Source organism: Alternaria postmessia (assembly GCF_024291825.1).
Source record: "Alternaria postmessia strain BMP 2775 chromosome Unknown scaffold_4, whole genome shotgun sequence".
NCBI lineage: Eukaryota > Fungi > Ascomycota > Dothideomycetes > Pleosporales > Pleosporaceae > Alternaria > Alternaria postmessia.
In genome coordinates, this window is record NW_026260077.1 from 17,714 (window position 1) to 29,773 (window position 12,060).

The 12,060-nt window shown below is 52.1% G+C and overlaps 5 protein-coding genes across 5 annotated transcripts; 2 read left to right on the top strand and 3 right to left on the bottom strand.

Moving 5' to 3' along the window:
• Positions 1-407: 407 nt before the first annotated feature.
• Positions 408-1,775, bottom strand: J4E82_001042 (uncharacterized protein; the record flags this gene model as incomplete). Its single annotated transcript, XM_051727360.1, has 3 exons — positions 408-1,218; positions 1,279-1,682; positions 1,746-1,775. The coding sequence occupies 3 exons, from the start codon at positions 1,773-1,775 to the stop codon at positions 408-410; spliced, it is 1,245 nt and encodes a 414-aa protein (XP_051592673.1).
• Positions 1,776-2,710: 935 nt separating this feature from the next.
• On the bottom strand, positions 2,711-3,554 carry J4E82_001043 (uncharacterized protein; the record flags this gene model as incomplete). Its single annotated transcript, XM_051727361.1, has 3 exons — positions 2,711-2,936; positions 2,994-3,371; positions 3,430-3,554. The coding sequence occupies 3 exons, from the start codon at positions 3,552-3,554 to the stop codon at positions 2,711-2,713; spliced, it is 729 nt and encodes a 242-aa protein (XP_051592674.1).
• Positions 3,555-4,249: 695 nt separating this feature from the next.
• Positions 4,250-6,131, bottom strand: GND1 (phosphogluconate dehydrogenase (decarboxylating) gnd1; the record flags this gene model as incomplete). The annotated part of the gene is made up of 7 exons (XM_051727362.1): positions 4,250-5,119; positions 5,170-5,304; positions 5,352-5,680; positions 5,728-5,759; positions 5,810-5,848; positions 5,902-5,930; positions 6,087-6,131. The coding sequence occupies 7 exons, from the start codon at positions 6,129-6,131 to the stop codon at positions 4,250-4,252; spliced, it is 1,479 nt and encodes a 492-aa protein (XP_051592675.1).
• A 1,394-nt stretch (positions 6,132-7,525) lies between these two features.
• J4E82_001045 (uncharacterized protein) lies at positions 7,526-8,515 on the top strand (the record flags this gene model as incomplete). Its single annotated transcript, XM_051727363.1, has 1 exon — positions 7,526-8,515. One exon carries the CDS (start codon positions 7,526-7,528, stop codon positions 8,513-8,515), a length of 990 nt encoding a protein of 329 aa, XP_051592676.1.
• Positions 8,516-10,991: 2,476 nt separating this feature from the next.
• Positions 10,992-12,017, top strand: J4E82_001046 (uncharacterized protein; the record flags this gene model as incomplete). The annotated part of the gene is made up of 1 exon (XM_051727364.1): positions 10,992-12,017. One exon carries the CDS (start codon positions 10,992-10,994, stop codon positions 12,015-12,017), a length of 1,026 nt encoding a protein of 341 aa, XP_051592677.1.
• Positions 12,018-12,060: the final 43 nt, after the last annotated feature.

Here is a 12,060-nt window from a genome sequence, read left to right on the forward strand (position 1 = left end):
TGTGAATTGATTCCAACCACGTAGACATCTTCACTCTTCTTTTCCACATCTTTAACAATGCGTGAGTCCCTCTCTCAGTTCTACATCACGTTTTGTCCCCAAAAGTTCGTGTCGAACTTTTTTCCATACCCGTGCGCATAGTTGCAGTTCCCTAAACGTCCTACAATCTGCTAGAACGCTCCAGGGAGTTTCAGGATATTCTTCCCGCATGATCTCCTTTATGCGTTTTTCCCGTTGTATCGATGACAACCCAACAACACGGATATCAGAACAAGCCGAGAAGTTTAAAATAGCATCCACATGCTTGCCTGCAACATCATCTAGTTCGACGGCATCGACCATGATCATTCCACCCTTGGCCGGCCCAAAGTTCTGTAATCGTAACGAGCTTGGTGACGCCAACCAATCTACACTATGATCAATGGACTGTCATTGTCAGAATTGTTGCAATCATGGAGGTTTCTGGCGCTTGCCTTGATCTCAAGTGCATCCCCTTTGAGATAATGAAGGCCGCGTTCCCGATAAGTATCGCTTCCGGAATTCCTGCTGGCTTTTATCTGTAAGGGGACGTTTAAGCGGTACTCCACGCAGAGTCTTCTACGATCAACTATGCCAGTTCTCTGGATGTCATTTTCATAGATCTTACCCAAGTACCGCCACTCATCCAACTTTCGTAATGCGACGATATCGTTATAGCATTTGAGACTCAGCTCCTTAGGGCTTTGAGCAGTGTAGTTTTCCAAGCTCAAAGCTCCGATTGTTCCAACACGGAGATAGTTGATCGCGCTTGTGAACGAAGCACTGAAAGGAGCAAATGTAGGAGTTCCAGCCATTAGAGCAGAAGCCGAATCTTCCTCAGTAATTGGCGAGTCTATAGTACAATCTGAATCATCGTTGTACATAGTCATGCCATCGTCAGCGACAGTGTTCGCGTCGTCAGGTTCGATATCTGCTGTCTGTTTCATAGTGTTGTTCAGTGCCTTCGAATACACATTCGATTTCAGAACCTCGGATTCGAAAAGACTTCCGGAATGATGGTCACTGATGTCATCACGAATCGGCAGCTTGCTGAAGATACTGCTCGAGTCATCGGTACCCAGTATGGATTCCGCCGCTTCTATCGAATGAGCTTCTCGCATACGTTGAGTGTCATTCGCGATTCTTTGAAGCATTTTGCCATGCTTTTGGATAAGTTTCTTCATCTCGGTCAATGAATCCCTATGACACTTAGCCACCCGCTCATCATCTTACCCTATATTGCAAATGTTCTTCACTTACATTTGTAGTAGCCCAACCAGTGTGCTAATGGCAGCATGCTGTTGATGCAGTTGCTCCTGAAGCTCTTTGACTTCATCATCATTCCAAAGCGTCTTAAACTTTGCTTTCCAATCTAGTCTGGAGGTATCAAGGACACCTTTTGTGATCTTCAGCATGTACTTCTCAAGCCATGTTGAAAGCACCAGACAGCTTGTCAGAGTCGTGTCCAACGTCTCGATCAGTGCCGGCTTCTCCTGGAGGACATCTGTGTCACTCAGGAGTAGCGACTGGATCTGCGAGAGCGAGGCACCCGTGAGTTTAAGCTGCGAACAGAGCGAGGATACAGTAACAGGCGCGCGTTTCCACGCGTTACGAATTTCGTTGAGCTCTTTGGCAGCTACAATGCAGGTCGTTGTGATCCGAAGCTAGGGGTCTCGTCAGCTAGGCACTGCTGCTTTGATGGAGACCTTCCACTTCGCAACACTTACCACAGCTGTCGTGATGCTCAAAGGATCCATCTGAAAGCCGATAAAGCACAAAGACCGGTCTGGTATGCACAGGCAAGCTTGCCTTCGTAGCCCGTCAACGACCGGGTTACCATATGCAAGGGAGATTCCGAGGAGCGAGAGTAACTAGTCTTCCCCACTGCAGTCTACACCAGTACACTCTAGGATAATACTAGATATCCTAAGTTAATGTAGACTTTAGGTCTTAATATCTACATAGATAATAATTACATTAGTGCTGTTGTAGGCTGTAAATCAGTAGAAAGCTTTGGCGTACCTCTTTAATTTCTCCCTTGTATGCGGTCGGGTGATCGATGAGCTATCTTCTGTAATTCATAGGGCAAATACGCAACAAGACAATTCACCGTCCATGAGATGTAAGGAAAGCCATTCCAAGTGCGATCAGGATGCGGCCCTCCAGGCTGATAAAGAGGCGTTTAGATACAGCCTCCTATTCGTGCACCGCCCCAATCCAGAACGTGACGCGCGGGGTAAGCCTCATCGCATACACAGCCTCAACTTGAGGCTTCCCAGCGCAACCCACACGACGAATGGTGAGACGTAACAAACATATTGATGGAACTAAGAGTTGAACGGGCACTCGAAGAGTCGGGCCGCTAGCACGCTTGGAGTGCCCCTTCTATAACTCGTCCCAGATTACGTCACACGGCACGATATCAGCCATGGCTTTTGGACGTTTCGTGAAATTGTGATATGCCTACTACATGGTTACGCTGCTGAGCTCTCTGCATAAAATGCAATGCTGTATAGTATGCCCATTGTTAGGCGCGTCCCGCAGAGTGCATGGCTGCTACCATCATTACATACGTCTCTCGTGAGTGACGTGTCCATGCCCAACAAGACCAACGTTCCAACCAGTGACATGGTCTCTGCATGTAAGGTCTACATTGACCCGTCCCTCACGCAAGACCTGAGTTGACTGAGCTTTAACCTCCCTTTCGAGGGGCGTTAGGCACAGCAACTGGCGCGCGAGCAGCTCCTCCCGATGCCGCACCCTTCTTACGCTGATAGAAGCGTTCGACAACTTTACGGACGTGATTCTCCGCCTGCTGCTTGTCGCTGGGCGCCTTGATGTTGTCGAGCGTGTATGGGGCTTGAATAAGAACGGAGTCGCTAACGACGATCTGTGTGTCTGCCCATCGGGTCGGTAGACTGTGTTACGCGCGTCAGTTCAGATAGCTTGTACCTGTATGTTCTGCTATGACTCACGTTCTCGATATAGCATCGAACAGCTCCTGTGCTTCGGGACTGACTCCCTTGCCCTTCTGCATATCCTTCTTCTTCATCTCGCGGATAGTCTGGTCTTCCCGGGCTTGTAGCGCGGCTAGATCTACCTTGGAGATGCTAGGGAGTGCCCCATCAAAACCCGGTGCGGACTCAGATGCCCGCTCTCCTGTGCCAATGATCTCGAAAGATTCAATGTGTGCGAATGGGATGATGTGGTAGTCGCCAGGCTGGCTGAAGATGGAGGCAGAGGGGTTCGGCGGGGCAGGAGCGGTGTTGATGGCTATGGCGTGGGTGAGGTTGCAAGCCGTGAAGAGGGTGCCCTCGAGGACGTTCTTGCCAGGGGCACATGTTACCTTGATGCTGGGGTGCGTCAGCTGATGTCCCAATTCCAAGATATCTCAGAGTGAGAAAAACGTACCGTGATCCAACAGCCTTGTATAGATCGGAGTCTGCGCCAATGACATCTTTGCCCGAGCTCGTGCCGGCTTTGAGGTTCGGCGTCGCGACCTTACCCGCAACGCTGTTGCGCTTGTTGTCCGCCATGGTGATCCTGCTCTTGTATCTCCCGTCTCTCGTCTAGGCGATTGTATATTACGGGCAGCGGAGGCTGGCTCGTTGCTCCGCTACAGATGTTTCGTCAGCACCCAAATATTGCCCAGATGTACTCTCAAGGACCTAACGCCAGAGACTCATACAAGCAGTGAATATACAATCCAAAGGAATGAAAGAAATGAAAACGCGACAACACACGCGCAACCGGGTGGGAGGGCAGCGCGAGTGTGGCGGAGCTATCGTAGCTCGGGGCGGGTGGGTTGATGTTGTCGTGATGCGCTGCAACTTTCTGTGGTCGCGATGCCAAGCCTTGACGCAGGGCGCTTGCTGTTGGACCAATTATACTGTGTATGCCTCTGGACACGCTTTCCGTCCCGACTATTTTCTGATCGCTGGGAAGCCGATACGCGTGCGACCTCGTAACAATGTTCACTTCATAGTGGGGTGGATACTCAAGGGTCTACCCAGAGTTACCCGATGATCAATACCGGAATAGGCTAGCCGGCTCGAGTAACAACACAGCGGTCAAGCCAAGCTTTAAACATTCACCAGATGTCTGAAAACATTGGACATGCGAATCATTATATTCATTCTAAATTTGAGGTATCACACTCCTCGTGCTCAATATCAAACATGAACACGGGGCGACCTTCTGTTCCCCTCCAACAAGCAATGGATATCCCTTTTTAAGCGTTGTAGGTAGAAGCAGAGATGTTTCCACCCCTTCCGGTCCAGTTGACGTGGATGTCCTGACCCTCCTTGTAGGTCTCGTTGGCGAACTCGGGCTTGATCCTGAAGGTGTGGGCACCGAAGTAGTCACGCTGCGCCTGCAACAGGTTGGCGGGGAGGTCCTTGGCGCGGTATCCGTCGTAGAAGCTCAGAGCGGTGCTGAAAGCAGGGGTGGGGATACCCCAGAGGGCACCCTTGGAGACGGTGTCTCTCCATCCGGCCTGAGCCTTGTGGATAGCCTTGCTGAAGAAGTCGTCGAACAGCAAGTTCTCGAGCTCGGGGTTCTGGCGGTAAGCCTTGGTGATCTCCTTCAAGAAAACGGAGCGGATAATGCATCCACCGCGCCACATGAGGGCGATCTCTGGCTTGTTCAGCTTCCACTTGTACTCCTTGGCGGCGTTCTGGATCAGCATGAAACCCTGAGCGTAGGAGATGATCTTGGATGCGTAAAGAGCCTGCTCGAGGTTGTCGATGAAGGCCTTGCGGTCACCAGAGAAGCTGGGGGTAGGGCCGTCCAAAAGACCGGAAGCACGGCCACGCTCCTGCTTGAGCGAACTCAGGCAACGGGCGAAGACGGCCTCTCCGATCAGGGTAACGGGCATACCGAGGTCGAGCGCGTTGATGGCGGTCCACTTTCCGGTACCCTTCTGACCGGCAGAGTCCATGATCTTCTCAACAATGGCAACACCATCGTCGTCGTTCTTGTACATGATGTCGCGGGTAATCTCGATCAGGAATGAGTCGAGAACGCCCTTGTTCCACTCTGTGAAAACGTCGCCGATCTCCTTGTTGCTCATACCGAGACCGCGCTTCATGATGTCGTAGGCCTGGTTTTGTCAGTCGTGTTCTTTTTCTCGGTACAACCAGCTCGTCTCACCTCGCAGATCAACTGCATGTCACCGTACTCAATACCGTTGTGAACCATCTTGACGTAGTGACCGGCACCCTCGTCACCGACCCATTGGCAGCAGGCCTCGCCGTCGGACTTTGCGGAGATGGACTGGAGGACGTCCTGGAGAATTGTCAGATGTGCTCTATACGCGTTTCGTAGATTCGTACCTTGATGTATGGCCAGGCCTCCTCGTTACCACCGGGCATGATGGAGGGACCGTAACGGGCACCCTCCTCTCCTCCAGAGACACCAGTTCCGACGAATCGGATACCCTTGGACTTGAGGTAGTTTGTGCGGCGGTTGGTGTCGGGGTAGTGGGAGTTACCACCATCGATGATGATGTCGCCCTCCTCGGCGCCTCCCTCGAGGAGGAGCTCGATGAAGTCGTCGACGGGCTTACCGGCCATGACGAGCATCATCATGCGGCGGGGCTTCTTGAGCTTGGAGACGAACTCCTTGATGGAGTGGGCGCCAACAATGGACTTGCCCTTGGCCTCTGTTGTTTGTTAGAGATGTCCGTAGCGATTCATGGATGAGGCTTACCATCGTTCAAGAATCGGTCGACCTTGGCAACGCTATCTGCCTGTCAGTGTATGTCCCTGGCGCGGTGTATCGAAGCGCTTACGTTCGGTTGAAGGCGACAACGGTGAAGCCGTGATCAGCACTGCGTTTTGTTAGTACTAGTCTGATGTGGTTTTGATGTGGGTCGTGACTTACGCGTTGAGGATCAAGTTCTGGCCCATGACCTACGTACATTGTCAGCATGGCTTCTTTCTCAACGAGTTGGAGGTGAATGTCTCCGGATAATTTGGGCCATTCCTCCAATGGCCGACAAGAAGACGTGAAGACATGCACTTAGTACCGCATCCTCCGTGAACGCGACCGGATTAGGGATTACTTACGGCCAAGCCGATGAGGCCGAAATCTCCGACAGGCTCAGAAGACATGATTGCTGTTCTCGTGTGGGTATAGGTGTTTGGATGAGAAAGTTGTGGCGGGGTAGAGTTGCAGCGACCGGGCGTGCAACACGAGAGGGCAATTGAGGCTTATAAAGCTGGTGATGGTCAAGAGAAGAGAGAAGAAGACTGGTGGGGGTCTTGTCGAGATAATGTAGTCGCCGGCAGACTTTGGAAACAAGCGGGGCACACTACTATTGCATCAGTTGGCTGCACGTCCCACACATCCCAGCATCACTCAGTTGACGGAGAATAGCTTCGGCCGCGGCGGTAAGGCTATTGTGACACAAGCCACTGTTGCCAATTCCGTCTTGTAAAACGTTTGCTGTGCTCCGGACATGATTGCTGAACATTGCATGATTAGAAAGCCGCCTTGTTAGGCGCGGCCTGGACACGGGTGGGTTTGCGCATGTGGTAGGGAATGCCAATGGCTGCAAACACGACTGCAGTTACCACAACCCGAGAAACGTGGCTCACGGCTTGCGGACTAGGGATGCACGCAAAACATCCAACGGTGTCGCGGTCAAATGCGGCTGCTTGTGAAGCTCCCGAATTCTCAAGTGCACCAGCCCCTCCATTCTCAGCCTTAACACAGCATTACGGATGGAGGGGCAGCGTGCAGGGATCATCGGACTAGGGCCGGGATGTGGTGGCCGGAGAAGTCTGGCGATGCTTACCTGATAGTCGTGATTAGTGAGGCGACGTCAAAGGCACGTCCGGCGATGAGTTTTTCTGATATTGCTGAAGCTTCATGGTTGTAGACAAGGTCGTGCCTTGCGTGGACACATGTTGTGCAGCGGCTGCCGATATGCCGGCAACACGTGATTCGGGGCCGGAGGAGCCAAGCGGCTCACTTTCTGCGACATGATTCAACAAATAACACCAACGTCAACGCCCCCATCTGACGCATCCCCACGGTAATTCAATTTGCACACCGGCCCGCCATCCCACTCTGCCCCTTTCAAACGCCGATCCGGTCGTCGCCCTCCTGCACCATCGCTTGCTAGACACTTCGGGAAAGTCTCGCCTGTGTTCCTTGACGTGTAGTCAGCATCAGTCTCAGTGAATCACCTGCGCAATACTGCCTGGGCGGTATTATTCCCTCACACGAACGCGTTCCTCCCAGAGGCATTTTCCACACAGCCAAAAGTAAACACTGCGCCTCACTCACCGGTACCACCGCCACATTCCGCGCCCGCGCTCCCGATATTCACCCTTTCAAAATCTGCGAGCCCTAGATTGCGACGCAACCTTAGTCATCCGACCGTCCTATCACCAGGCTACCCAGTTCAGTTCGCGATAGTAGAGCGCATCCCAACCAGTAGCTGGTTAAGTCATCACCTCGCTAAGGTTAACCTGGACTGACGCGCAGCTCCTACTTCACCATGCAGCCTCATCACTCTCTCCCGGCGCGACCGCCGACTAGCACATATTCGGCACCGCCTTCAAGATCAAACAACGCTGGCGCGCGCGCCCAAGGCAACTCGCCTATGTCTGCTGGTTTTACACCGCGCTCTGTGGCAGCTCATGCTCCTCCACAGGCGTTTGCTGCGCCAGCAAACTATGCGCAAGCCCCAGTGAGCGCCCCCTACCAAGCACCCGCTTACCCGACCAGCAATGCTTACAACAACTACTCGTACCCAGCCTATGCAACGGGTGCCCCTACTACGACCTCATACACAGCTGCCCCGACCGTGAACCGTGGGTTTGCTGGTACCTATGATCCCGAAGAAGAGGCTCGGATCGCCGAGTGGAACAGCGCATACAATGCCGGCGATGCGAACGCGAAGAAGAGCGGCGGCGCAAGCGTAGGCGCTCGACCGGAAGCATCAGCCCCTCAGGATGCCGAAGCAGCGGGACCGACAGCTGATGGCAAGCGCAAGACTGTCGTCCGCGAGGGAGGTGGAAAGCAGTGGGAGGATGAGACTCTACTTGAGTGGAATCCGTTGCATCCGCGACTGTTCATCGGTAACCTCGCGGGTGAAGTCACCGATGACTCGCTCCTCAAAGCATTTGCAAAGTACCCCTCCTTATCTAAAGCCCGCGTCGTGCGAGACAAGAAGTCCACCAAGAGTCGCAGTTACGGCTTCGTCAGCTTTTCAGACACCGACGATTACTTCCGCGCTGCCAAAGAGATGAACGGCAAGTACATTGGCAGCCACCCAGTCCTCATCAAGCGCGCCACATCGGAGGTCAAGGCTGTCACAAAGGACGACAGACACAAGCAAGGAAAGAACAAGAACAACAAGGATAACAAGAACAAGTCTGGCAACGGCAATAACAGTACTCCCGCGGTAGTAGCATCTCCTGCCATGTTCATTCCCCGTGGCGTCCAGAAGAAGGGCAAGTCGAACGGTCCAAGGGTGTTGGGTTGAAACCTAGTGTGGTTAGTGACGACATTAACACGGCAACTCGATGGATTATCCAGATATGTGCAATGGCCCTCCACCACAGGGTATTTCGAATGCGTTCAAGGTTAGTCTTGCGATTGGTCTTCATCGTTTTATGTTTCAAGAATATATTCCCATCTTTTAGAGTTTGAGTCTCTGTTGTTTCTTGTCTAGCGTTAAATGGAGTTTCAGCAGTGCCAAGCACGAGCAATATGAGGATCGCTTCCGTCGTTGAGGCAGAACGCAAATTCGCGCGTTGATACGTATATGAGCAGTTGACGGCGTGAGGAAGAAAACATTTAATGCACTTGTACGTCCAAGTTGAAGGAGGGAAATCGTGGCAGAAGAAGATGAACCAGACAGAAAGCAAATGGATCATATGAACCCACGAATATTGCAAGTCTCCGGCAATATGCCAGTCACATTTCCTGATGTCCTTCGTGCCGATGTACTCAGTTTCCACTTGACTACTCACATAACGTCTTCACCTTCTCGACAACCCCGTCCCTATCGCCCTCAACACCCAAACAATCCAAAAAATCATAACTCATATACTCCCTCCTCGGCACCCTCGCCCTCCAACACAGCCTCGTAGTGTGATATCTCATCTTCTCCTTCCAGACCGCATCCTCACTCGTCCCCCACCTCGCCTGCCCACTCCCCATCCACGTATACTTCAGGCCATATCTATCATCAATCTCTAACACTGACCCATCCTCCTTCCGTAACGCCAATGCCCTACACGCCTCAATTTGATCCTCCAAACCAGGCCAATCGGGCAATAAATCCTCTCTCGTTTCGAACTCAAGATTGACCTCCTGGCAACTACTCGGCAGAACCAAGCTCGCCATGGTTTCCGCGAGTCGCTGTCGTTCCTTCAGTTCGGCGAGTAAAGGCGGAAGGAGGTAGGCGCATATCGTCCAAGTAATTCTCCTCCAGCGTAAATGGCTCAAGAGGAACTTATTGAAGTTGGACGCTTTCAGCGCAACGAGGTTATCGTGGAGATGGTATAGTTCTGCGCCTCGCTGCTTGGTGATGTGGTGGAGCCAGATGTCTCCGTTGTACAGCCATGATGTACTACCTAGGTACCGGAAATGGTGCGTGGAACTGCGCAAGGGGATTTGGTGGGCTTCTACATAGATAAGGCGACATGTTAGGAGCAGAGCTGAGTCGATTTTGGTACGATGAGTGTGTCGAGGGCGGTATAGTGGTGAAATGGAATGGGTGTCGATAGGGCGGGTGGGATCATGTTGTTGAGATAGCACGTGTTGGTAGATTGTGAAACGGATTTCTGCTGGTAGGACGGCGAAGAATAGAGATTGGAGCTGAGGATGAGATGTTGATGTTGTCAGGGCGGCAAGGTTTCGACGGATTTCTCGCGCGGCGCGTTGCCGGACGTAGCGGTCTTTGGGGAGAGATTTTGGCTGTGGCATCTTTCAATTGTCGTTGTTTTGGTGTACGTTGGATGTAGGTTATTGGCTATGACGTCGTCCGGTGAGGCAAATGATGGTTACACGTGATAGAACCTCTCTTTACCATGACAATCTTATGTAAACGTCCTTATCGTACCAAGACCTATCTCTTTTTATGTTTATGACCAACGTCTTGGCGCATTAGAAGCAGAATCGCTGAGTATCTGTCTGGCCGCAGATCTCCCGGTGCAGATGAGGTTCCGCTGAGGGACGTGCACCAGCTGTCGAGCTTTCTCTCAAACTTGACTTTCCCTACCCCACTTCATCGTTCACCGCATACGTAGTGGCCTACGACGATCCCATCCAAAAGACAAAGAAAGGTACTCGCACTTCACTTACAATAATGGTTCCAGAGTCGAGCCTCACCAGTGCTCTGAGCACGACGGAACAAATCGGCTGAGACACGGGCCTCGGGTGTCTACAAGACTATCTAATCTTAGCGGGCATTGTGAACTGTCTCTGCTCGGACCTACTCGGAGACATGATAAAAAGACGTAGGCCCACTAGGCTAAGTCTAGGGCAACAGTCATATATACAGAAACTGTTACCTACAAACGCCTACTCCAATGACTTTCTTACTGGAAACAAATGGCTTGTGGCCATCGACGCCAGCTTGCTTTGTGAAATAATGACTTGTTCACAGTGTATAACTTCGCCAAAGGTTTGACTCGATGCCGCCTATAACGCTGTCGCGGCAGGCAACGATCTCGAATCCTTTCACCTTGCAAACTATTCTCACACAAGGTCGCTGGCAGCTCAGACGGGGTATATACAAACAGCAACTACAGGTAAAGTCACTACACAGAGTGACTTGTGGGCCGATATCAAGGCAACACAACGCAAATGTTGGCCTGCCTATAACTACAGGCCTTTCAAGTTCTTCCGGACTCAACAACCACTCTCGACTCAACTCCCATACACTACTTGCAAACTCCTCGAGCAAGTCCATCAGTAAAGTCCGGATCCAGAACCTTACTCGAACTACCACAATGGCCCCTCAAAATAAACGACCAGTCTTGACCAGCACACTATCTGCCTTGTTGTCGACGGCTACACGTTCACGTGCTACCTCAAGGCCGGCCCCAGCAACTGATTTCAACGCCATCCTAGTCAAGTATGGTCTTACTCATCAAGACCTTAAGGAAATCGAGAGCGTGCTTATCGACGTTGCCACGGAGGCAGGTAACATCATGGTGGCTGCGGAGTACTCCCTCATCATGACAGCCCAGACCAAAAATAACACGTCTGACCTCGTCACCGTGTTCGACAAGCAGATTGAGGATATGGCCGAGGCTCGTTTGCAAAAGGCCTACCCCTCCTTCTACTTCCTCGGGGAAGAGACGTTCAAGGCTGGGACCAAGCTGGCCGACCAACCAACATTCGTGGTTGATCCAATCGACGGCACCCTGAACTTCACACAGGGTGTTCCCAATTGCGCGATTTCTCTGGCGCTTACGCTCGACAAGAAGCCTGTCGTAGGTGTGGTGTTCAATCCCTTTCGTGGGGATATGTACCACGCAGTCAAAGGCCAAGGCGCGTTCTTGACGAGGCCGACTACAGGAAACACGATCAAGCTTCCTGTACAACAGAACCCGAAACCGATGCCGTCGCTCAATTCCTGTCTGGTAGCTGTCGAGTGGGGTAACCAGCGCAGGGGCCCTAACTGGGCACTACGCACTTCCGTCCACAACGCCCTTCTGACCTCCAAAGATGAAGGTGGCGCGATGTGCAAGTCGGTACGGTCTAACGGCTCCGCAGCATTAGATTTCTGCTATGTTGCACACGGAATGCTTGATGCTTTTTGGGAAGGTGGAGTTTGGTCTTGGGATGTGGCGGCTGGGTGGTGTATCTTGGAAGAAGCCGGTGGTATCGTTGCGAGCGCCAATCCTGGTAATTGGGACCCAACTCTCGAGGGCCGCCTTTACTTTGCTGTTCGCAACGCTAAGCCCGAGGAACAGAAGGCTGTGGTGGAGGAGCTTTGGGGATTAATGGGCGATCGCAAGTTTGTGTTTTGAATGTAGTTCTTGGAGTCTTCACTGTAGATCAGGTTTTTCATGC